General features: G+C 45.1%; 1 protein-coding gene across 7 annotated transcripts in view; it reads left to right on the top strand.

The window, feature by feature from the left end:
• FAM135A (family with sequence similarity 135 member A) overlaps nt 1-25,370 on the top strand; it is a 134,994-nt gene that overhangs the window by 44,170 nt on the left and 65,454 nt on the right. For all 7 annotated transcript variants that reach the window (XM_069726641.1, XM_069726639.1, XM_069726636.1 and 4 more), the window contains one exon: nt 15,791-15,870. In XM_069726641.1, coding sequence (XP_069582742.1) covers nt 15,791-15,870 — 80 coding nt within the window. The remainder of the gene's footprint in view (nt 1-15,790; nt 15,871-25,370) is intronic.

Below are 25,370 nucleotides of genomic sequence, written 5' to 3'. Positions count from 1 at the left end.
TAACGGGTGATTTAAAAGAACATATCTGCACCAAAATGGTATCATTACAAACATCAGCTCGGGATGCAAATAATAAGACTTCACCCAACCCGAGACGCTACGGGTTTTGGGAAAATTGCACAAAGTATGGAATTTTTTTCACCACTTAGATGAAAAAGAACCTAGACATGTTTGGTGTCTATGAACTCATAATGACCTGGGGAATCATAATGGCAGTTCAGTTTCAGCATTTAGTGAACCTGGCAACAAGTGTGGGATCGCACTTTTCTTGCAATTTCACCGCACTTGGAATTTTTTTTCTCGTTTTCGAGTACACAACATGGTAAAACCAATGGTGTCGTTCAAAAGTACAACTCGTTCCACAAAAAAATAAGCCCTCACATGGCCATATTGACCAAACATAGGGAAGGAGGGGAAGCAAAAAACGAAAATGCAAAACCAAAAAAAACTCCAGGGGTTAAGGGGTTAAACACATCCAATTGTGGAAATTATTATTATTTCAAGATCTATTAACTAAAATGTACTTTTCTCTTGGGACAACCCCTTTAAGGCGTTTTCTGTAATTTTCTAAAATGTGGCACAGAGTAGGGCATGTTCCAACTGTTAAATATAGCCATTACTTACCAATATAATCCCCCGTCACATTATCTATTTTCTCTGCTGTAGATGTAGTAGTGGTCACATTGCTAAACTGTGTATAACCCCGCCAACACCTCTGATTGGCAGCTTCCAGTGCACACTGTATATTGTCATCATGCTGCTAATCAGTGGTGGGGACGGGGTTACAGAGATAAACCTGACTGGCCCACATGTGAGACCTAGTCCTGTAATGATAATCTCCTGCTGATTAAACACTGATTGTATTGAAACTACAGCACACTACCTAATAAATGACACACCCCTGGAATCAGAGTCTCTCCCCTGACCTCATGCTGCTCTCAGATTAAATAGCAAAAGGATTACCCTTAAAGGCCCCGTCACACATAGCGACGCTGCAGCGATACCGACAACGATCCGGATCGCTGCAGCGTCGCTGTTTGGTCGCTGGAGAGCTGTCACACAGACAGCTCTCCAGCGACCAACGATCCGAGGTCCACGGTAACCAGGGTAAACATCGGGTAACTAAGCGCAGGGCCGCGCTTAGTAACCCGATGTTTACCCTGGTTACCATCGTTAAAGTAAAAAAAAAAAAAACGTTACATACTTACCTATCGCTGTCTGTCCTCGGCGCTCTGCTTCTCTGGTCTGGCTGTGAGCACAGCGGCCGGAAAGCAGAGCGGTGACGTCACCGCTCTGCTTTCCGGCTGACCGGCGCTCACAGCCAGACCAGAGAAGCAGAGCGCCGAGGACAGACAGCGATAGGTAAGTATGTAGCGTTTGTTTTTTTACTTTTAGGATGGTAACCAGGGTAAACATCGGGTTACTAAGCGCGGCCCTGCGCTTAGTTACCCGATGTTTACCCTGGTTACCAGCGAAGACATCGCTGAATCGGCGTCACACACGCCGATTCAGCGATGTCAGCGGGACCTCAACGATCAAAAAATGGTCCAGGCCATTCCGACACGACCAGCGATCTCACAGCAGGGGCCTGGTTGCTGGTACGTGTCACACATAGCGAGATCGCTACTGAGATCGCTGTTGCGTCACAAAACTTGTGACTCAGCAGCGATCTCGCTAGCGATCTCGCTATGTGTGACGGGGCCTTAAGTGACTGATATGACATTTGACTACACAGTGTGCGAGTGCTGCAACCAGTGATTGGCTGCGGTGGTCTACTGAATGCTACATCATTACTCACTTGGGCCACGGGGGAAGTGACACAGGAGCACAAGGGAATTCAACAGGTATTGTATTTTTTGAACTATAAGACGCACCTTTTCCCCAAAATTTTTTGGGGGAAAATGGGGGTGCTTTTTATAGTCGGAATATACTTACCAGGAGTGTGGTGGCATCAGGAGTCGGGCGATTCTGTAGGCCCTGGGCTGGGAAGAGGGGGAGTTCAGTGGTCTGACACTGCAGGGCAATGATCTGACTCCCATCCCGGAGGCCACAGCATTGCAGCACTGGATGTGCGGGGGCTCTAGGCTTTCACAAGATGTCAGTGAAGCCCCCTTACCACCGAACCTGCCTCACCAGTCTGGGTTGGGAGTCAGGTCATCGCTGGACCACCGAACACCCTCTGTGACCCTTCTCCACCAGTGCTGCTGATACCCACCCACCCCTGGTAAGCTGTAAGATAGACCCCCATTTGAAGCTTTAATTTTTTTCCCTAGTTTCCTCCTGAAAATTTAAGGTGCATCTTATAGTCTGAAAAGTATGGTAAGTAATGTTTTTTTTTTTAACTTTGTCATATTTTCTGCTCTTAAGACACTGCGTAAAATCTTTTGTGCTCCTAAAAAATAGAAACCCCAAATGGACCGGATGTGCCTTGTTCCTTTATTTCCAAATCAGTGCAAGTTCCTCATACAAGTGAAAATGAAATCTGCAGTCTGTTATCTGGACTTCTGGGGAGAAAGTCTTTGTGTTACAGCAGAAGGACAAATGCAGTTTCCCATTGAGTTGAAATCCTGGACTTGTCCCGCAGTCAGTGATGTATACATTGGTTTAATTCCTCCTTTGTAATATATTGGCTTTATTTAGTAATTGGGAAACATAATGAGCCATATATAGTACAAGCTAAATGGGGAAACCTCCCGCCGCTGCTGCACCGCTGTGCTTGTTTCTCTGCTTCCTTTTTTTTCTGGTCTGCTTTTTATATATACATATTTTGCATATGGTAATTCTATAAAACATACCTGATATTACCAATTACTAATGTTAATTGTCTCGGAATACACTGGATTGCAGAAGATAATTATTGCAATATATTTTTTCTTGCTGACTTTTTCCTGATATTTAGTTTTTTCCTTGAAATAATGGAATGAAGTGAGCGGTATTAGGCCGGTTTCACACGTCAGTGGCTCCGGTACGTGAGGTGACCGTTTCCTCACGTACCGGAGCCACTGACACACGTAGACACATTGAAATCAATGCATCTGTGCAGATTTCATTGATTTTTTTTGCGGACTGTGTCTCCGTGTGCCAAACACGGGGACATGTCAGTGTTCGTGGGAGCGCACGGATTACACGGACCCATTAAAGTCAATGGGTCCGTGTAAAACACGTACCGCACATGGACGTTGTCCGTGTGCAGTCCGTGTGCCGTGCAGGAGACAGTGCTACAGTAAGCGCTGTCCCCCCCCACTGGTGGTGAAGCCCCATTCATATCTTCCCTGCAGCAGCGTTTGCTGTAGAGAAGATATGAATATTCCTTTTTTTTTTTTTGTTTCTCGTGTTTAAAATAAATATCCATGTCCCCACCCCCTGTGCGCCCGCCCGCTGTTCTTAAAATACTCACCCGGCTCCCTTGCTGGCTGGCGCTGCTTCCTGTCCTGGCAGCATCTTCTACTGTATGAGCGGTCACGTGGGGCCGCCAATTACAATCATGAATATGTGGCTCCACCTCCCATAGGGGTGGAGCTGCATATTCATTTCTGTAAATGAGCGGCCCCACGTGACCGCTCATAGAGTAGAACGTGCGGCCAGGACAGGAAGCAGCGGCAGCCAGCGAGGGAGCCGGGTGAGTATTTTAAGAACAGCGGGCGGGCGTACAGGGGGTGGGGACATGGATATTTATTTTAAACACGAGAAACAAAAAAAAAAAGGAATATTCATATCTTCTCTACAGCAAACGCTGCTGCAGGGAAGATATGAATGGCGGTTTCAGCACCAGATGCAGGGTACAGCGCTAAACTTTAGCGCTGTCTCCTGCACGGTGCAGGAAGATATGAATGGCGGTTTCAGCACCAGATGCAGGGGACAGCGCTAAACTTTAGCGCTGTCTCCTGCACGGTGCATGTGGTACCCAGTGGGCACACGGGCGGCACATGTGTGCCACACTGATGTGCCACAGAAACGCACGGGCACACGGACACGGATAATTCCGGTACCAATTTTTCCGGTACTGGAATTATCTGGACGTGTGAGACTGGCCTTAGGCTGGGCCCACACAGTGGCAATTTGTCTAACAGTATACTCTCCTTCCCAATTTTCTCACCTTTCCGTCCTGTGTGAACCTACCCTTAGGTCTTAGGCCATGTTCCCACATGCAAAAACATTTTTTATATACTGGTATGCGCTTTCCTGCCGGTGTTTGCAGCAAACGATGCAATAGAAATCTGATTTGATTATTGCAATTTTCCCTTTTTTAACTTTTTCTGTAGAGATGTTATACAGTTTTTTTTTTTCTTTTTTCATGCAGAAACATTGGGATTGTAGAGTTAAAGACGGAATTGTATTTTTTTTACATGCATTTTTTCCAGCCTCCCCATTGGGAAAAAAAATGCACCAGAAACCACAGTTCCTTAAAATAGTCAGGATTTTTCAAGAATCCACTTTGTTTCAACTGTTAAGGGAATCTGTCACCCCAAAATTAGCCTATAAGCTAAGGCCACCGGCATCAGGCGCCAGAGCCGCGGCAGGAAGCAAAGAGGACGTCATCGTATGAAGATGGGAGGCACCGGACCCGCGACTCCCATCGGACCGAACCACAGCGGACCGCCCCTGGGTGAGTATAATCTAACCTGTTTTTCTCCTCTTTCAGGTAACATCGGGGGCTTATCTACAGCACTACAGAATGCTTTAGATAAGCCCCTGATGTCGGTGGCCTTAGCTTATAGGCGAATTTTGGGGTGACAGATTCCCTTTAAAGACAGCAGATTTTTGCACATGATCGGATGATCTGAAGGATCTAATGCGTACCTCCATGCTACAACAGTGTATAAGTGGATCAGATTACATTTCAGACAAGATGTAAATAGGGCTGTGGAGTCAGAGTCGGAGCTCATTTTGGTGGAGTCTGCGTCATGGAAGTTGAGGAGTCGGAGGTTTGGCTTAGCGACTCCACAGCCCTGGGTGTGAAAAGGGTGAGATACATGGTGTCCTTATGTGACTGTCCATGTATGTGCCCAACATAGAAAGAGTGAGCAGGCCGCTCTCTGGCTGGCAGACGTCACGGAGGTTGTTTACTATGCTTGTGCTCTCATGGTTTCCTGCAATCTGTTCTTTTATTCTTTCCTTTATTAGAACAAGCAGTTTTAGTTCGGTGCTGCTAATTCAGAAGTTTTATTTTTACTATGTAAATACCAGTGTGTGTTCACAAGCCAGCAACCTGCATCCTTTAGCAAACAGTGTGCTAGAAAGCGTCTGAGATACGTCCTGAACGCACAAAAGTTTCCTTCATATTTTATTTATTTTCCATGGCCAGTCCGCTCCCCAGTTACTGAGAAAATGGCGCTTAAATTGATGTCCAAATGAGGCTGAAGAGCTATGGTAGATCTGGAGGCTCTTGTCACTCCAGCCCCATTCCCCGCACAGCGATGCTTTCTCTTGCCTGAAGTCACAGAACATAGCAGGACTGGGTGATGGGTGTGTAATGGAGCTGGAGCGACAGAGGCTTCAAATCTACCATAGATCTGCAGTTTTGTTTTTTTTACCGATAATTTAAGTTCTGGTCTGTACCTAACTTTAGACCATCATTCTAGAAAAGTAATTGGTATGAAAACCCCCAAAATGTCATCCCAAAAAAAGAACATGCAGCTGATTGCTCATACATATGAAGCAGTCCCTACATATAAAGCTTGGAGATATTTGCTTTGTGACCGAACCCAAACAGTTGTCCGTGGAGTAATTTTCAGCAGATTGTTTTTCTGTTACTTATTGTAAATGATGAACCAACTGTTAAATGTCAGGGGAGGTGTAATATTCCAACTTCATTCTGGGTATCATGTGGGATGCTGAAGTGCTGGCTGGAAAGACTCTCGGCAATGCTCGCTATTTGCCCTCTTGGATCCGCTTTCATCTTAGCAGGCTGCACGCTCAGTTGTGCGCTGTTAGTTAGTCTGGAAGGAAAAGATAGAATTACAGATACATTTTAGAATCCAGTCACTGAAAATTTGTCGTGGACGTAAATGAAAAATCAGCAGATAATTTATTAAAGGGAACCTGTCACCTGAATTTCGTGGGACCGGTTTTCGGTCATATGGGCGGAGTTTTTGGGTGTTTGATTCACCCTTTCCTTACCCGCTGGCTGCATGCTGGCCGCAATATTGGATTGAAGTTCATTCTCTGTCCTCTGTAGTACATGCCTGTACAAGGCAATCTTGCCTTGCGCACGCGCAGTATGCTTTGCCCACTAATGCATGCGTTGGCGCACTAAGTCCCGGAACACAGCAAAATAGTTCCAGGACATAGTGCACCGGCGCATGCGCACTAATGCTTTTCGGCTTTGCCCGCAGCTGGGCAAAGCATACTGCGCGTGCGCAAGGCAAGATTGCCTTGTACAGGCGTGTACTACGGAGGACAGAGAATGAACTTCAATCCAATATTGCGGCCAGCATGCAGCCAGCGGGTAAGGAAAGGGTGAATCAAATACCCGAAAACTCCGCCCATATGACCGAAAACCGGTCCCGCCAAATTCAGGTGACAGGTTCCCTTTAAGCTGCAGGATTTCTATATTCAGGCAAATATCTACGGTAATTCTTCACTTTTGTAAACTATTATCGTGGCCTTCACTAGGCCCCCTCTTTCCTTGTGAGAAGGAATTATCCGTGATCTCATTTTTTTTTCTATGGGTCTAAGCACTTATCGGCTGGTAGTTGCTTACTTTCTACCTTTTCTTACATGTGACGCTCTCTCATGGCTCAGAGCAGTCACACTTACTGTGTTGGTAAGTCAAGTAAGCAGTTCCTTCTCTTCCTGTGCTACGCCGTCAACAGGCGTCACTGCTAACGTCATGTTGATTGACAGCCGGCTACCTGCTCTGTTAGACTGAGCCAGAAGTGGCGCATTAAGTAGACTCTTTAAGATGGAGTGACAAGAACACTAGTGGGTGCCATACAGCAGTGTCTAATCACAGAAGCACTTTTTTTTATATCTATTTCGCCCCCTCCCTTCCTGAAGTTAAGTGGATCCCTGCTTTAATTTGGATACTGGGCAGCTGTTGGGGTAAATTTAGTAAGTATTGTAAATTTACATTTTAACATAATATAACTATATACAATAATAAATAAATAAATAAATGACATACTCCTCGTCGCTGCCTGCTGCTCCTCAGCATCCTCTGCAGTGACTATTCAGGCAGAGGGCGGTGCGCACACTAACACGTCATCGCGCCCTCTGCCCTGAACGTCACAGATAGAGGACGCGGAAGACGGAGCCCGGCGGTGGAACGAGGGCAGGTGAATATCGCGCAATGCCCCCGTTATGTTCACCTGCTCATGGCGCGGGCCCTGCACGTCCCTGGTTCTCCGGGCGCTGACAGCTTCTTCCAGCGTTGAGGGGTCACATGGTACCGCTCATTACAGTAATGAATATGCGGCTCCACCTCTATGGAAGTGGAGTCGCGTCAATATGCATTACTGTAATGAGCGGTACCATGTGACCGCTCAACGCTGGAAGAAGCTGTCAGCGCCCGGAGAACTAGGGACGTGCAGGAGCAGATGAGTATGATTAGACAGCTGCCGCTCCCCCTCCCCTGCTGACCCCAGGGAATGGCTCGAGTATAAGGCATCTTTCACACTTCCATCTTTTTCCTCCTGTCGAAATCCGTCGATTTTTGAAAGAACAGGATCCTGCAAATTTTTCTGCAGGATCCTGTTTTTTCCCATAGACTTGTATTAGCGAGGGATTGTGACAGATGGCCATCCTTTTCGTCCATTGTGCACTGGATCCGTCGGAAAATAGCGGTCCGTCGTGGGGAGAAAACGTTCAAAGGAGCGTTTTTTTCTGCACATCGGAAAATCGCTCAGCGACGGGTCCAGCGCTGTTCGTCGTTGGCTATAATGGAAACCTATGGACGCAGGATCCATCGCTGACCGTCACACACAGGAATCCAGCGACGTATCCCATTTTTTCATTCTGAGCATGCCCGGAAGGATGTTCAATCATATCAAACAAATAAGCCAGCACACTGTAGCGCCAAAACCTGCAAACATGAAAATTGACGTGCATTACTGCACTAGAAATATGAAAAATTTAGATAGTTTAGCGCATAAATTGGCCAATTTGTGTACCTTTTAGCCACATTAAGACATTTCTCGTATACAAGGTCCTAGCAATGCCTTTCCTCTCTGAGAATAAAGTCTTCATCTGAAGTCGGAAGGATTTTCAAGTCAGGGAAATCTCTCGGCTAAAACTCTCGGCTTATACTCGAGTATATACGGTAATAATAATTGTGGTCTTCCTATGATGTAAATTACAGGCCTTTCTCATCTTTTTAAGTGGGAGAACTTGCACAATTGGTGGCTGACTAAACACTTTTTCCCCCCACTGTAAATATAAAATTACGTGTGCGCACATGTGTATGTGTATACAATGTAAGATTGTAGTAGCATCGTATGCAGTGAAGAGGCAGTGACCCACAAAGTTCAAACTCAAAAGTCTTTTTTAATGTGTGTCCTCACAGCACTAAAGTCCAATTCACACAAATGCATATAACTTCAGTGTATATTATCAGGGATCAGTTCACACCAGTTCATAGCAGTATATATCATATGGCTTTAGATTGCGGTCCCTAAAGAGGCCAGACGTCCCTTGTCCAGTTTCCCTGGGCGACCACACGACATATTACAGTCTCCATACACACAGCCTCATATGTTGCAGACACTACACACGCCAGCCTTACTCTAACTAGATCCCGTGGGTGTCCTGCATCGCTGTATCACAGACTAACAGTCTCTTTACTCACACAGCTGTACACAGCCCAGGATATCCTCCGGATAGCAGCCGGGCACCATATCCACCTGTTTACAATCGTTACACATGCTAGTCCTGTTTCGGGCACAGGACATCCACCTCCGGGTACAGGACTGTCCACGTCCGAGACCATTACCATGGATGACCTGCATCACTGTATACGCTGCGGGTGCCAGGCTATTCACCTGCCTTGGGTGCTGGCTCTGCTGGCCTGTGCCTCTGCTCTGCACTCCAGACTGACACTGACGTGCACCTCGCACACCTGACACACCCATACCCCTTATTGCAGGGCCTTTAAAGGGACTCTGTCACCTGAATTTGGCGGGACTGGTTTTGGGTCATATGGGCGGAGTTTTCTGGTGTTTGATTCACCCTTTCCTTACCCGCTGGCTGCATGCTGGCTGCAATATTGGATTGAAGTTCATTCTCTGTCCTCCATAGTACACGCCTGCGCAAAACAATCTTGCCTTGTGCAGGCGTGTACTACGGAGGACAGAGAATGAACTTCAATCCAATATTGCAGCCAGCATGCAGCCAGTGGGTAAGGAAAGGGTGAATCAAACACCAGAAAACTCCGCCCATATGACCCAAAACCAGTCCCGCCAAATTCAGGTGACAGGTTCCCTTTAAACACACACAAACCTGTGGCCTTCAGCCACATAGAAAACCTGGACCGGAAATCTGTGACTCTCATGCACACCTATAGACTTCATCTGTCTGCATTCACAACCTGGGGAGAACAAACAGCGCCCCCTAGCTGTAACAGAGACCACAGCCTCAAAACAATAACAAAGACTATCTGTCAAGTGGCCCTGGGGACCTTGAGAACCTGTATGTACAAGAAGCGGCCATATGTCAGTGTGGAGCCCCACTCCTTTAGATCTGCTGGGCTTTATGAAATCTAAAGGACTTGAATTGGTAGATTGTGAGTGCTGCAGATGATTTTTTTTTTCTTTACACATGATCTATCTTTATGCTGCAGATTATTTCTTCCTTACACTTGATCTGCTATCTTTACGCCACAGATAATTTCGTCCTTACACTGGATCTGCTATCTTCACGCCGCAGATCATTTCTTCCTTAAGGTTACCTTCACACTCAGCGACGCTGCAGCGATACTGACAACGATGTCGATCGCTGCAGCGTCGCTGTTTGGTCGCTGGAGAGCTGTCACACAGACAGCTCTCCAGCGAGCAACGATGCCGATAACCAGGGTAAACATTGGGTTACTAAGCGCAGGGCCGCGCTTAGTAACCCGATGTTTACCCTGGTTACCATCGTAAAAGTAAAAAAAACAATCACTACATACTTACCTACCGCTGTTTGTCCCCGGCGCTGTGCTTTCCTGCACTGACTGTGAGCACAGCGGCCGGAAAGCAGAGCGGTGACGTCACCGCTGTGCTTTCCGGCTGGCTGGCGCTCACAGCCAGTGCAGAGAAGCACAGCGCCGGGGACAGACAGCGGAATGTAAGTATGTAGTGTTTTTTTTTTTTTACTTTTACGCTGGTAACTAGGGTAAACATCGGGTTGCTAAGCACGGCCCTGCGCTTAGTAACCCAATGTTTACCCTGGTTACCAGTGAAGACATCGCTGAATCGGCGTCACACACGCCGATTCAGCGATGTCTGCAGGGAGTCCAGCGACGAAATAAAGTGCTGGACTTTCTGCAGCGACCAACGACATCACAGCAGGATCCTGATCGCTGCTGCGTGTCAAACTGAACGATATCGCTAGCCAGGACGCTGCAACGTCACAGATCGCTAGCGATATCGTTCAGTGTGACGGTAGCTTTACACTTGATCTGCTATCTTTATGCCGCAGATTATTTCTTCCTTAAGGCCCCGTCACACTTAGCGACTCTAAAGCGATCTCGACAACGATACGACCTGTCAGGGATCGTTGCTGCGTCGCTATGTGGTCGCTGGTGAGATGTCAAACAGTGAGATCTTCCCAACGACGCAGCAGCGATGCGGCGACCTGTACAACGATGTCGTTGGTCGTTGTGACCCTGTCACATGGCAGCTATTATGACGATTCAGACCTCGATGAGGGACGTCCTGTGTGATGTTGTAGTCACACAGGCGTGCATTTGCGTTGCCTTTTCCGCGCCCATTCAGTTCTGATTGGTGGTCGCTACTGCGTTCTGATTGGTGGCGGCCTTGCCTTATGAGGCGACACAATAGCCCTTCGGTGGGAACGCATTTGAGACCCCAAACGATACCTACCGTGCACAAAAGGTGTCAGAAGAACCGTTGAAGAATAGATAAATCGAAGAGGAGTCGCAGGCTGGAGAACTCTACAACGATCTGCAAACCACCACGCGGTCAGGAACAAAGGATGGAAGCGCTACTATGTCGCCTTCTGTTGAAGGCATGACCGCCAATCAGAACGCAGTAGCAACCACCAATCGGAGCGGAGGGGTGCGGAAAAGGCAACGCAAACGCACGCCTATGTGTCGGTGTCTGAGTCGTCAACGAGGTCGTTGGTAAGGTGTCAAACACAGCGATGTGTGCTACCCAGCGGGACCTCAACGATCAAAAAAAGGTCCAGACCATTCCGACACGACCAGCGATCTCACAGCAGGGGCCTGATCGCTGCTACGTGTCAAACATAGCGAGATCGCTACTGAGGTCGCTGTTGCCTCACAAAACTTGTGACTCAGCAGCGATCTCCCTAGCGACCTCGCTTAGTGTGAAGGCACCTTTACACTGGATCTGCTATCTATACGCTGCAGATAATTTCTTCCTTACACTTGATCTGCTATCTTTACGCCACAGATTATTTCGTCCTTACACTGGATCTGCTATCTTTACGCCGCAGATCATTTCTTCCTTACACTTGATCTGCTATCTTTACTCCACAGATAATTTCGGCCTTACACTTGATCTGCTATCTTTATGCCGTAGATAATTTTTCTCACACTTGATCTGCTATCTTTATGCCGCAGATCATTTCTTTCTTACACTTGATCTGCTATCTTTATGCCACAGATTATTTCTTCCTTACGCTTGATCTGCTATCTTTATGCCGTAGATAATTTTTCTCACACTTGATCTGCTATCTTTATGCCGCAGATCATTTCTTTCTTACACTTGATCTGCTATCTTTATGTCGCAGATTATTTCTTCCTACACTTCACTTGATCTATCTTTATGCCGCAGATCATTTCTTTCTTACACTTGATCTACTATCTTTATGCCGTAGATCATTTTTCTTACACTTGATCTGCTATCTTTATGTCACAGATTATTTCTTCCTTACACTGGATCTGCTATCTTTATGCCGCCAATCATTTCTACCTTACACTTGATCTGCTACCTTTATGCCGCAGAGTATTTCTTCCTTACACTTGATCTGCTATCTTTATTCCGCAGATTATTCCTTACCCTTGATCTGTTATCCTTATACCGCAGATCTTTTCTACCTTACACTTGATCTGCTATCTTTATGCCGCTGAGCACGTGATTAAATTCTAAACCTGCTGGGCTGGAGTTGCTGTTTCCTGCACTGCATAGTGGGTGACTAGCCAGAGGACAGAGCTGGTGGGTCTTTTCCTCTTTTTTCTGTTATATATAGAATGTTTCCCTTATGTGTAGAGATTTTTCTGATCCTTCCGGTACAGTGGACAATAACCCTGCACATTGTTATGCATTGCACTGGTTGGCATGTATTGCACATTTGGGTAGTACCGTAATATTTTCTCCCATTACATCAGTTATATTGTAGCCAGTAAAATAATGAGGTTGACCAATGCAGCGTAATAGGATTTTAGCTCACTTCCTTAACATTGAGAATTATATAAACGTGGCTTCTTTCTTCAAGAAACTATGCCCAAACTTACTGCTAGTCTGAATTGCAGTGTGCCGAGCTGCAGTACCGGACACAACCTATTTAGAGGGGGCACTGTTTTACAAATTAGCGGCTATGTTTTCCTTATTTTGTACAACCCGGTTAATAGCATTTTACATATTGAGCACACATTTTTCTGCTGGATGAGTTCTGTATTTGTGAAGTCCGTGCAGTAGATTCTTTCCTAGTCACTGTTTGCGAGCCCAGCACCCATTGGTAATGATCAGTATTGTCTGCACCCTGGACTGTTAGATTATGTTCACATGCAGTGTTTTGCTGCTTTTCTCTGCAGTCAATGCTGCTTTGAAAACACACGTTTTCGCAGCATTTTTACAGTGGTTTTTGGCTGCTGATTACAGGTGCTTTGTCTACAGTACACGTTTTAATAAAATAAAGGGCTGCAAGAACGCAGCAAAAAACATTTGCTTCATTTTTTTCAATGTTTTTTCACTTTATCATTTTTTCTATGGGTTAAAACACTGAAAAAGTGCTGAAAGAATTGACGTGCTTCAGTTTTTGTGTGCATGAGATTTCTGTAATCTCATAGGTTTTGCTGGTACTGTGTAAAGCAACTTTTAAACTGGAGAAAAACGCCCTGTAAAAAAATGCCTTCTAGTCTATCATTTCCATCCCATATATTGGCAGTGCATGTGAATAGTCACCTCCCCACAGTGGCACCTTCCCTGCCTGTTGGCTCTTTTGCAGAAACCACTTAAAAATCTGTCTGGTGAATGATGTGTACTGTTTTTTTTTCTTCTATTTTCTAGTAACATTTGTAATGCAGCGGTAGCACGCTGTCACAGTGATGAGGCACAAAATTCAAAGCAAAAGTCTCTTTAATCTGTTAACTTCACACAATAAATGTCCAAACTTCACACTCAAGTGCATAGCATTAGTGTCCAGTTCACATAAACACAGCACATGATATCTTCTCTATCACAGCCGGGCATATATCCTCTCGATTACAGTCCCTAAACACACTGGTCCTCCTCTGACTAATTGCCGTGGGCGACTGCACCGCTGTGTTAATGTCTCTTTACTCTCAGCATTACACAGTCCTGTTTACACAGCACACGATATACTTCAGATCACAGTTACTAAACACGCCAGTCTTTCTCTGACCAATTATCGTGGGCGACTACACCATCTGTCGCTTTACTCACAGTCACAGCCGTACACAGTCCTTGATATCCTCTGGATTACAACCAGGTACCATATCCACCTGTTTGCAGCCGTTAAACACACCAGTCCTCCTTTGGGCACAGGACATCCATCTCCGGTTCACCTACGGACACAGGACATCCACCTCCGAGACCACTTACCATGGATGGCAGCACCACTGTGTATGCTGCGGGTGCCGGGTTATTCAGCTGCCCTGGCTGCCGACTCTGCTGGCCTATGTTGCTTTACACAACCAGCGCTCTGCAGGCTCATGCTCTGCACTCCTGACGAACACCAGACTCACACTGACATTGCACCTGGCATACCCAAACCCTTTTATTGCAGAGATTTTAGTAAAGAAACCTGTGGCCTTCAGCCACATGGAAAACCTGGAATGAAACGGACTGCACGACTACAATCCTCCAGTCTGTTCCACAACACAAAATCCCAGAGCAGGTTTCCCCTACATATGCCTTGGACACTAGCATGTCCAAGACTAACACGTTTATTATCAGTCTGCATTGCAGCCACCGCTAGGCCCGTGACTGCCATGCACTCCTATGGCCTTTATATGCCTCCGTGCACAACCTGGGGAGAACTCGCAGTGACCCCCTACCTGTGACACCAGTCACTGCCTCACACATGATATATTAAGAGATGATTAGTGTAGAGGTAGTAACGATGTGATTTATGCGACCCACCAATATCTGTGATCTCCAAGGTATTTTTCTGAGCTTATATTTCTGCATTTTGCGACACAGCTAATGTGTGCCACGTGGTGGTGCCATTATCACCGTATGTGTTCATTGCTATGGGCCTAACTTGCATCAGTCACATTAGTTGTCACGTGTATTAGAGAATTTGTCTCCAGTTCTATGGTACCAGGGCTATGGATTCTGTAAGCCAAACCACCGACTCTGACTCCTCAATTTCCATGACTCCCGACCCCACAGCACTGGTCACTACTGAGCATGTGCATAAAGTGCAGCACAGATTCATCTCAACTAGGACCCCACAGCACTGCCTCACTACTGAGCATGTGCATAAAGTGCAGCACAGATTCATCTCACCTAAAAGCCGAGATCCTTAGAGCAGGAATAGAACAGACTGATAGGACATTTCAGAACTTTCCCAAATTCTTAAGAAAACATTTACAGCACATCCTGCACTGAACTTCTGAACCCAATTTAGTATATATTTTAGGAGTATGAGACAGGCCATTTTATACCAACTCCGACTCTGAATCCACATCCCTCGTAAGTACTCCGGACTAGTTTGTGAATGCAGCCGAGGTGCACATATTGTCTCATTCACTTCTATGAGACTGATGGCAGCCTACTCTCTGCTGAGTGTGCATGGGTTCTTATAGGAAGAGGGAATACATCTAAATAAGGCCTCGTTCAGACATGCATTTTTCACATACATGTTCCATCTCTGTTTTCCACGGATAGAACATGTACCATTATAGTGTATGGGGCTGTTCCCATGTCTGTGTTTTTTGTGTACAGTGTGTCCGCCAAAAAAATCACACATGTCCATTTTTGATCTGTCACAGATCAAGATAATCCAATGCCCAAAGATCTGTAAAAATCCCAGTAATCACACTGCTGGCATCCATGTGCTGTCCGTTTTTAATATTGTAATTGACATTTTACCCTTTTTTGGCGTACGGGAAAATCACTGATGGTAATATCAGACACACTGAACAAACACTGATGAAATCTGATCCAGCTCACTGATGGACCGAACCATGACTGAATGAGGCCGAATCTCAGAGACAGAGTTAGAGTTAAGGTGGTTATGTGGAGCAATCTATTGCTGGGCTCAATGATTGGCTGCAGCAGTCACAGCGCTGTAGTCGCGATGTCAACAAAAAGGCATTGCTGCAGAGGATAAGTAACTCTGATTTTATTATTTCTCTCTAGCTCAAGTTAATGAGCATAAAATATGAAAACTTTAGACCCCTTTTAACCTTCTTGTCTTATAGATTTTACCAGCTCCGAGCATCTATGAAAATTCCACCACGAATTCCACACAAAATCGAAGCAAGTCTTCTGCGTGCCACAGGTTTGTACATGTTACACTATGTAGTGATTCTTCAGGCTTTCTGCTATTTGGGTGTCCATGACAAACATACTCGGTGCTTATAGCATTCCTGATTATCTGCGTTACTGCTGTATACGCTCACATGAGCCAACGGATAGCATGGAGCTTTTTTTAAAGACCAATTTCTATCTAGTCAGAACAACATCTATTTAAAGTGTGTGGAAGTAGCTACTTGGTCTGATTAAAATCGGTCTCATCTGCCCCCCAAAAATCACCCCATCTGACTTGCTTTAGGATATGGCCACAGGGTGCGGCAGTAGTGCAGCTGATGAGTTTGTGCACATGGCTGTTCGCACCGTCTGGCCGTACCCTTAACATCTGTATAACAATTACTACTATTGTGTGTAAACTGCTTCTGAGAAAAGTCTGAAAGACAACTGTAGATGACGCTGAGGACAGATGAGAACACTAATCCCCTGCCGTGTGCCGACATCTTGATATCTCCTGATGAGCCCAGTATGGGTGAAACGCGTCGAGATTGAACCTGGCATTATTTCTTCTACCTGCAGCACCACATCTAAACTGATAAGCAATCAATTGCGATCTTTTATCCCGGATATCAGTATAAATTTTTTTTTCTAGGGTAGGCCAATTGACTTATGCGTATTTACCTGCTGTTGGTGTGTCTAGTGCTTATACTAATATTTACTAGCAGATTGTTTATTAGTGTATCTTGTCCTTTGTTTTTTTTTGCCAGGGATTAGCCCTACATAATATTCTGTGCCTAGTAATCTTCTGTAACAGTCATGCTATAGTCTACTGTGTGCTCACCATTTACACAGTATGCATGAAAGTGTGTCTGTTCTTTTGCTCTGTCGCTTTGACATATATACCCTTATTGTCCTTTACCTATAAGATTTGCCTCTGTATAACATCTGAGACCCTCATCCGTGGCTTAGTACTTTACCAGCAGCAGACACAGGCCAAGTGGCCCTCTGTTCCCTACTATACGTCTGGCGAAGGGTTATCTCTGGGGCATAGGGGCAGTCGACGCACGAGCGGGGGCTCCTCTCGCCTTCTTAGGGTGCCAACCTCCGCAAATAGTTAGGTGTACAGCAGGGGTGGTATTCAAGGCCGGTACACCCCCTTCTACACATCGGCTCAGTATGACTGGCTACCATTGAAGCCCAGCTATTATAGACACTGTAACGTTCTTTCAATCTATTTGTCCAGATAGGGCAAGCTTTGGGTACCCTAGGCAATTCATTATATATTATTGATAGGGCATTGTGTTTTCTAGGGCTAACAGTCGCCTTCTATGTCTTTGCCAACTTCAGGCGATATGTAAAAATACATAGCAGTTGTAAACTATTATACCACTGAATTGTGACAGAGATACATAGGGCGAGGTTTACATATACTATACCAGCATATGTTCTGATCCTTTTTGTTTAGCCCGATATATATATATATATATATATATATATATATGTATATATATATATATATATATATATATATATATATATATATATATATATATATATATATATATACCGCAGCCCACTTTTTTGGGCTGAAAGTTCCCCTCTCGGCTTATACTCGAGTCATACCCAGGGGGTGGCAGGGAAGGCGGAGTGGGGGCTGTCTAATTATACTCACCTGCTCCTGGCACGGTCTCTGCAGGTCCCTGGCTTCCCCGGCGCCAGCAGCTTCTTCCTGTACTGAGCGGTCACATGGTACCGCTCATTACAGTAATGAATATGCGGCTCCACCTCCGCTCAGTACAGGATGAAGCTGCGACGTCGGGGAAGCAGGGACTGCACAGCGCCAGGAGCAGGTGAGTATAATGGGGAGGGGAGCGCTGCGCGATAGTCACCTGCTCCCCGTTCCGGTCGCTGCTCTGTCTTCAGCAGTGATGCTCAGGTCAGAGGGCGCGGTGACGTGGTTAGTGCGCGCCCTCTGCCTGAACGTCAGTGCTGAAGATGGAGTGGCGCCGGAACGAGGAGTAGGTGACTATTGAAAGTGCCGGGGGCCTGAGCGACGGAGAGATAAGTATGTGATTTTTTTTTTTTTTTAATCGCAGCAAATGGGGCAAGTGTCTGTATGGAGCATCTATGGGGCCATAACGTTTGTGCAGCACTATATGGGGCCATAACGTTTGTGCAGCACTATATGGGGCCATAACGTTTGTGCAGCACTATATGGGGCCATAACGTTTGTGCAGCACTATATGGGGCCATAACGTTTGTGCAGCACTATATGGGGCCATAACGTTTGTGCAGCACTATATGGGGCCATAACGTTTGTGCAGCACTATATGGGGCAAGTGTTTGTATGGAGCATCTATGGGGCCATAACGTTTGTGCAGCACTATATGGGGCAAGTGTCTGTATGGGGCATCTTATAGGGCCATAATCAAGGTTTGTACAGCACTATATGGGGCAAATATCTTTATGGAGCATCTTTCCATCCACCTCTCGTGTCTCCCCTTTTCCTCATAGTTTGTAAGCTTGCGAGCAGGGCCCTCATTCCTCCTGGTATCTGTTTTGAACTGTATTTCTGATATGCTGTAATGTCTATTGTCTGTACAAGTCCCCTCTATAATTTGTAAAGCGCTGCGGAATATGTTGGCGCTATATAAATAAAAATTATTATTATTATTATTATTATTGGGCCATAATCAGCATTTGTGCAGCATTATATTGGGCAAATGTGTCTATGGAGCATCTTATGGGGCCATTATTAACCTTTATGCAGGATTATATGGGGCATATTTTAATATGGAGCATCTTATGGGGCCATCATAAACTTTATGGAGCATTATATGGGGCTCCTGATTCAATATGGATATTCAAAAACACTTAACCTACTGATGTCTCAATTAATTTTACTTTTATTGGTATCTATTTTTCTTTTGACATTTACCGGTAGCTGCTGCATTTCCCACCCTAGGCTTATACTCGAGTCATTAAGTTTTCCCAGTTTTTTGTGGCAAAATTAGGGGGTCGGCTTATACTAGGGTCGGCTTACACTTGAGTATATGGGTATACTTTGGTATGGGTATATAAAAATTTGTTTTGTTAAACTTAATAAAAGTTATATTTTGTAATGTTTTTTTCGGTTAGTTGGACCAGCACTTCAGTAACAGAATTAAATCTACATTAATAACGTATCTGTTGCTGGAAATGAGTCAACTCAGACAATTCCCCCTTCACTTGTCTTATTTCTGCATGATCTTGTCACAGGATGTACAGATAAGCTTCATAAAGTACAATTGTTCAATTATTCATTTCATTTTTAAATTCTGAATTTATGTAAAAACATAGGCCACTTTGTCCCAGATTAACCCCTTCACCCCGAAGCCTGTTTTCACCTAAGTGACAGGGCCAATTTTTACAATTCTGACCACTGTCACTTTATGAGGTAATAACTCTGAAACGCTTCAACGGATCCTGGCGATTCTGACATTGTTTTCTCGTGACATATTGTACTTCATGATAGTGGTAAAATTTATTTGATATTACCTTCGTTTCTTTGTGAAAAAAACGGAAATTTGGCGAAAATTTTGAAAATTTTGCAATTTTCAAACTTTGAATTTTTATACCCTTGCATTAGAGACTCATATCGCACAAATTAGTTAATAAATAACATTTCCCACATGTCTACTTTACATCAGCAACATTTTGGAACCAATTTTTTTTTCCTTAGGGAGTTATAAGGGTTAAAAGTTAAACAGCGATTTCTCATTTTTTCAACAACTTTTATAAAACCATTTTTTGTAGGGACCACATCATATTTGAAGTCACTTTGAGAGGCTTATAGGATTTAAAATACCCAAAAGTGACACCATTCTAAAAACTATACCCCCCGAGGTACTCAAAACCACATTCAAGAAGTTTATTAACCCTTCAGGTGCTTCACAGGAATTAACGGACTGTGGAAGGAAAAAAATAACATTTAACTTTTTTTTCCACATAATGATCTTTTAGCAACATTTTTTTTATTTTCACAAGGGTAAAAGAAGAAAATGGACCACGAAAGTTGTTGTGCAATTCCTTCTGAATACACTGATACCCCATATGTGGGAGAAAACCACTGTCTGGGCGCACGGCAGGGCTCGGAAGGGAAGGAGCGCCGTTTGACTATTTCAAACCAAAATTGGCTGGAATTGAGATCGGACACCATGTCCCGTTTGGAGAGCCCCTGATGTGCCTAAACAGTGGAAAACCGCCACAAGTGACCCCATTTTGGAAACTAGACCCTTCAAGGAACTTATCTAGCTATGTGGTGAGCACTTTGAACCCCCAGGTGCTTCACAGAAGTTTAGAACGTAGAGGCGTGAAAATAAAAATTCACATTTTTTCCCCAAAAATGATCTTTTAACAACAATTTTTTTATCTTCACAAGTGTAAAAGGAGAAAATGGACCACTAAAGTTGTTGACCAATTCATCCTGAATACACTGATACCCCATATGTGGGGGAAAACCACTGTTTGGGCACACGGCAGGGCTCGGAAGGGAAGGAGCGCCTTTTGACTTTTACAAACCAAAATTGGCTGGAATTGAGATCGGACACCATGTCCCGTTTGGAGAGCCCCTGATGTGCCTAAACAGTGGAAAACCGCCACAAGTGACCCCATTTTGGAAACTAGACCCTTCAAGGAACTTATCTAGCTATGTGATGAGCACCGTGAACCTCCAAGTGCCTCACCAAAAATTATAATGATGAGTCGTAAAAAAAAAATAGAACACATTTTTTCCACAAAAATGATCTTTAGCAAGGTTTTTTTTGTTTTCCCAAGGGTTATAGGACAAAATAGAAAGAAAAAAATGTTGTGCAATTTTTCACGAGTACGCCGATACCCCATATGTGGGGAAAAACCACTGTTTGTGCGCATGGCAGAGCTCGGAAGGGAAGGAGCACCATTTGGAATGCAGACTTAGATGGATTGGTCTGCAGGCGTCACGTTGCATTTGCAGAGCCCCTGATGTACCTAAACAGTGGAAATCCTCCACAAGTGACCCCATTTTGAAAACTGGACCTCCCAAGGAATTTATTTAGATATGTGGTGAGCACCGTAAACCTCCAAGTGCCTCACTCCACAAGTGACCCCATTTTGAAAACTGGACCTCCCAAGGAATTTATTTAGATATGTGGTGAGCACCGTAAACCTCCAAGTGCCTCACTCCACAAGTGACCCCATTTTGAAAACTGTACCTCCCAAGGAATTTATTTAGATATGTGGTGAGCACCGTAAACCTCCAAGTGCCTCACTCCACAAGTGACCCCATTTTGAAAACTGGACCTACCAAGGAATTTATTTAGATATGTGGTGAGCACCGTAAACCTCCAAGTGCCTCACTCCACAAGTGACACCATTTTGAAAACTGGACCTCCCAAGGAATTTATTTAGATATGTGGTGAGCACCGTAAACCTCCAAGTGCCTCACTCCACAAGTGACCCCATGTTGGAAACTACACAGTGTGTTGTGTCAACAGGGTATAAACTAATTTTTATTAATTTGTGGACGTGTGGTATGCTTTGAAGCAATCCTTAATGCAAAGGCCAGGTTTCTCAGGGCAGGTTTCACAATGGTAAATTGTGTCCTTTCGGATTCCCCTCTTGGAACATACTCTACACCGTTTTTGTGATCGTCCTGTCCTCGCTGTTTGGGGAACCTGTCCTGGGAAATGTTGACCTTGGACAATACGGGCACTATCAGATTCAGAAGTACTGGGACCCTCACCTCCCTGAGTGCCAAACATTAGGGCCTTGATGACTACCTCCTGAAACTGAAGGAAGGTCCCCGTATTGCCTGCAGATCGGGACAGCACAAAAGCATTGTACAGTGCCATCTGTACAATGTGCACGGCCAATTTTTTGTACCATACGTAAGCTTTTCGCATGGCACTGTATGGTTGGAGGACCTGATCTGAGAGATCCACACCCCCCATGTACCGATTGTAATCCAGGATACAATCTGGCTTTGGGACTTGTGTTGTGGTCCCACGAACAGTGACAAGGGTGCTGTTGTCACGGTGTATGGTGGTCAGGATAAGGACATCCCTTTTGTCCTTATACTTGACCACCAGCATGTTGTCGCTGCATTTGGCTCTGCTTTCCCCTTTTCTCAGCGTTTGCCCAATTAGCGGCTTAGGGAGGCCTCGCTGATTTTTTCGCACGGTGCCACATGCAGCTGTACCTCTGGCAGAGAGGGCCTTGAAGAGTGGGATGCTGGTGTAAAAGTTGTCAATATAAAGGTGATAACCCTTATCCAGCAGTGGGTGCAGCAATTCCCACACAATTTTCCCACTCACCCCCAGGATGGGGGGGCATTCAGGGGGGTTAATCTGGGTGTCCTTACCCTCGTAGACCCTAAATCTGTGGGTGTACCCTGAGGTACTCTCGCACAGTTTGTACAGCTTTATTCCGTACCTGGACCTCTTACTGGGCAGGTACTGTCGGAATTTTAGCCTCCCTTTGAAATGAACGAGAGATTCATCAATAGCGATGTCCCTCTGGGGTGTGTACGCCTCAGCAAATTTTCTGCTGAAGAGTTCAACCACTGGACGAATTTTATATAGACGATCAAAGTTTGGATCGTCTCGGGGAGGACACTGCGCATTATCACTGAAATGCAAAAATTTTTGGATCGCTTCAAATCGTGTCCTTTTCATGGCCATGCGGAATACCGGTGTACTGTAGAGAATGTCAGTACTCCAGTATTGCCGAAGCTTTGGCTTTTTGATTAGGCCCATATGCAGCACAATTCCCCAAAATGTCATCATCTCTGCTGCATTTACGGGGGTCCATCTGGCATAAGATGACGTGGGATTTTGGGTAAAAAATTGTTGGGCATACAGGTTCGTCTGGGCCACCATAATATTTATTATTTCATCACTGAAAAAGAATTTGAAGAAGTCAATTTCAGTGAGGCCAGTCGTGTCAAACTGGATTCCTGAGCTGCTGCTGAAATCCGGAATGACGGGCTGAAAATTTTCCGGGGGTGCAATCCATACGGGATCGATTGCTGCAGGAGTTGCCTGGGTCCTACGGCGCTGTGTTAGGGGTCTTTCCTCACCAGATGAGGAGGAGGAGGAGGAATAGAGGAATGTGGGATCTTCCTCACTGGCTGAATCCGTGTCGGACGCAAGGATGGCGTAAGCCTCCTCTGGTGAATAGCGCCTTGTTGACGAATGGGCCATTTTTTTTTTCCCAAACCCTGGGTGTGTGTGTAAGTGGTGCTTTTACACGTGTAATGTGTGGGGCTTGTGTATAGGGTACTCTTTATTAAAACCAATCAGAGAGAAAAAACAAGTAGTGAGAAAAAATGTAGAAGAAACAAGAAAAAAAGATGAAAAGAAAAATCAATGTAAAAAAATAAGTGTGTATAAAAAAAAAAGTATAAATTTACCCTACGCAACTAAATATTTTTTTTACACAAGAAAAGCGAACGCCACTAACACTGTGACGTACGCTCCCCTAATGCACTAGAGATAATCCGGCGATAGCAGATTTTTTTTATGCACAAGACGCTACCTCCCTACCTATAAAACTCAGTACGATTTTTTTTTCTTCTAAAAGATGATCGGTCGTCACTAACGCTGTGACGCTGGCTACACTAACACGCTACCACTAAACTACTCTGTACAATTTTTTTTTTCTCCAAAAAAAAAAAAAAAAGACCGGTCGTCACGAACACTGTGACACCAGCTAATCTACGTCTAAGACTACACTGTACTAACTACTATTATATTTTTGTAAAAGAAAAAAAAAAAATCGGACGTTGCTTAGACTGCAATGTCCGCTACACTAACTAAAAAAAAAAAGGCCTGTAGCGCAGTCTCTGATCAGCAGCGATACTGATCAAAGAGCTGCGGACACAGGAAGAGCACGAATGCTCTGCGCGGGACGCCGCGCACAGGAAAAAAAGCGCAAAAAAGTGCGCAAAAAATTGAATTGGAGGGGGGTACTTGAACAGGGATGGAGGGACGTCACCAAACACTGACGCCGGCTACGCTACCTTGTTACGTCTAAAACTACACTGTACTAACTACAATTTTTTTTCTAAAAAAAAACAAAAAACGGACGTCGCTTAGACTGCAATGTCCGCTACACTAACTAACCTAAAAAAAAAGTCCTGTGGCGCAGTCTCTGATCAGCAGCGATACTGATCAGAGCGCTGCGGACACAGGAAGAGCACGAATGCTCTGCGCGGGACGCCGCGCACAGGAAAAAAAGCGCAAAAAAAGTGCGCAAAAAATTTCAATTGGAGGGGGTACTGGAACAGGGATGGGGGGATGGGAAAGGGGTGGGGGAGGTGCTGCTGCTGCTGTGATCACAGGAGTCACACAGCAGGCAGATGGCAGCAGAGAGCACACAGCACGGAGCACAAGCTGGAGGCAGGAGATCCCAGGGAGGATCGCACTGGCCACCAATGGATTCCTTCACTAAGGTGACACAGAGGGGCTTAGACCACCGCTCTGCACGCCAAATCTGAGAGAAAGATGGCGTGCAGGGCGGTGATCGGTATTTTAAATTAACCCCTTTGGCGCTGATTGGCTAGAAGCTATTGTTCAGCCAATCAGCGCCATAGGGGTTAATCAGGTGAGGTGACGTGGCGATCACCCCACCTACAGTGACGGCTGTGATTGGTGCGACGTCACACAGCATCAATCACAGCCTGTCACATGCTTTTTTTTTTTTTTTGAAACTTTATTGTCACATCGCTGTGATTGGCTGGTCAGAATTGACCAGCCAATCACAGCGATTGCTGATGCGGGGGGGCGGTGCAGGCACCCGGGGCTGCGTGCAGGGATTGTCTGCTGTTAGGAACAGCAGACACCGGAACCCGATCACCGCGCGGTGACCGGAAAATGGCGGCGCCGTACTAGTACTGCGGCTGGCACTTATGCAGTGCCGGCAGCGCAGTACTAGTACGGCGCATGGCGCGAAGGGGTTAAAGAGTAACTAAATGGGGTTGTTTGCGTACGAAGGATCTTTATAGAATATGAGAGGCTTTTTCTGACAGTGGGTACATGTAATGGCACAGTTTGTGTGCAGCATACAATCGCCTTACATTTAGCTAGTCTATTATGAAACACATTTTTTTCCGTAGATTTTTCAGTAAAATTGGATAATAGCTATTTGTTCGATTTGTCTCCTGCTGCTTAGAATAGGTTTATAATACCTTTATGCAGTACACCGACCTAGTAAACGATTACATATACAATGCCCCAGTGCTGCAGGATTGTTAGTCACGTCTAGCATTAGCCAACTTTATCTCCCAGGAAGCGTGCAGCTTTTTACTTGCCATTGTGAGTGCAAAGATTATTTTTCCATAGCCAATTTATTTATTTTTTTAAATGAATGTGTCCATTACATTTTGGCTGTATATAAATACACTAGATGGTGGCCCGATGTGTTAGAATTCTAGAATATGTATGTATGTATATAGCAGCCACATAGTATATAGCACAGGCCACGTAGTATATAGGAGTACTACGTGGCCTGTGG

The sequence above is a fragment of the Ranitomeya imitator genome, chromosome 5, assembly GCF_032444005.1.
Source record: "Ranitomeya imitator isolate aRanImi1 chromosome 5, aRanImi1.pri, whole genome shotgun sequence".
Classification (NCBI taxonomy): Eukaryota; Metazoa; Chordata; class Amphibia; order Anura; family Dendrobatidae; genus Ranitomeya; species Ranitomeya imitator.
This window is presented reverse-complemented; position numbering and strand designations above follow the sequence as displayed.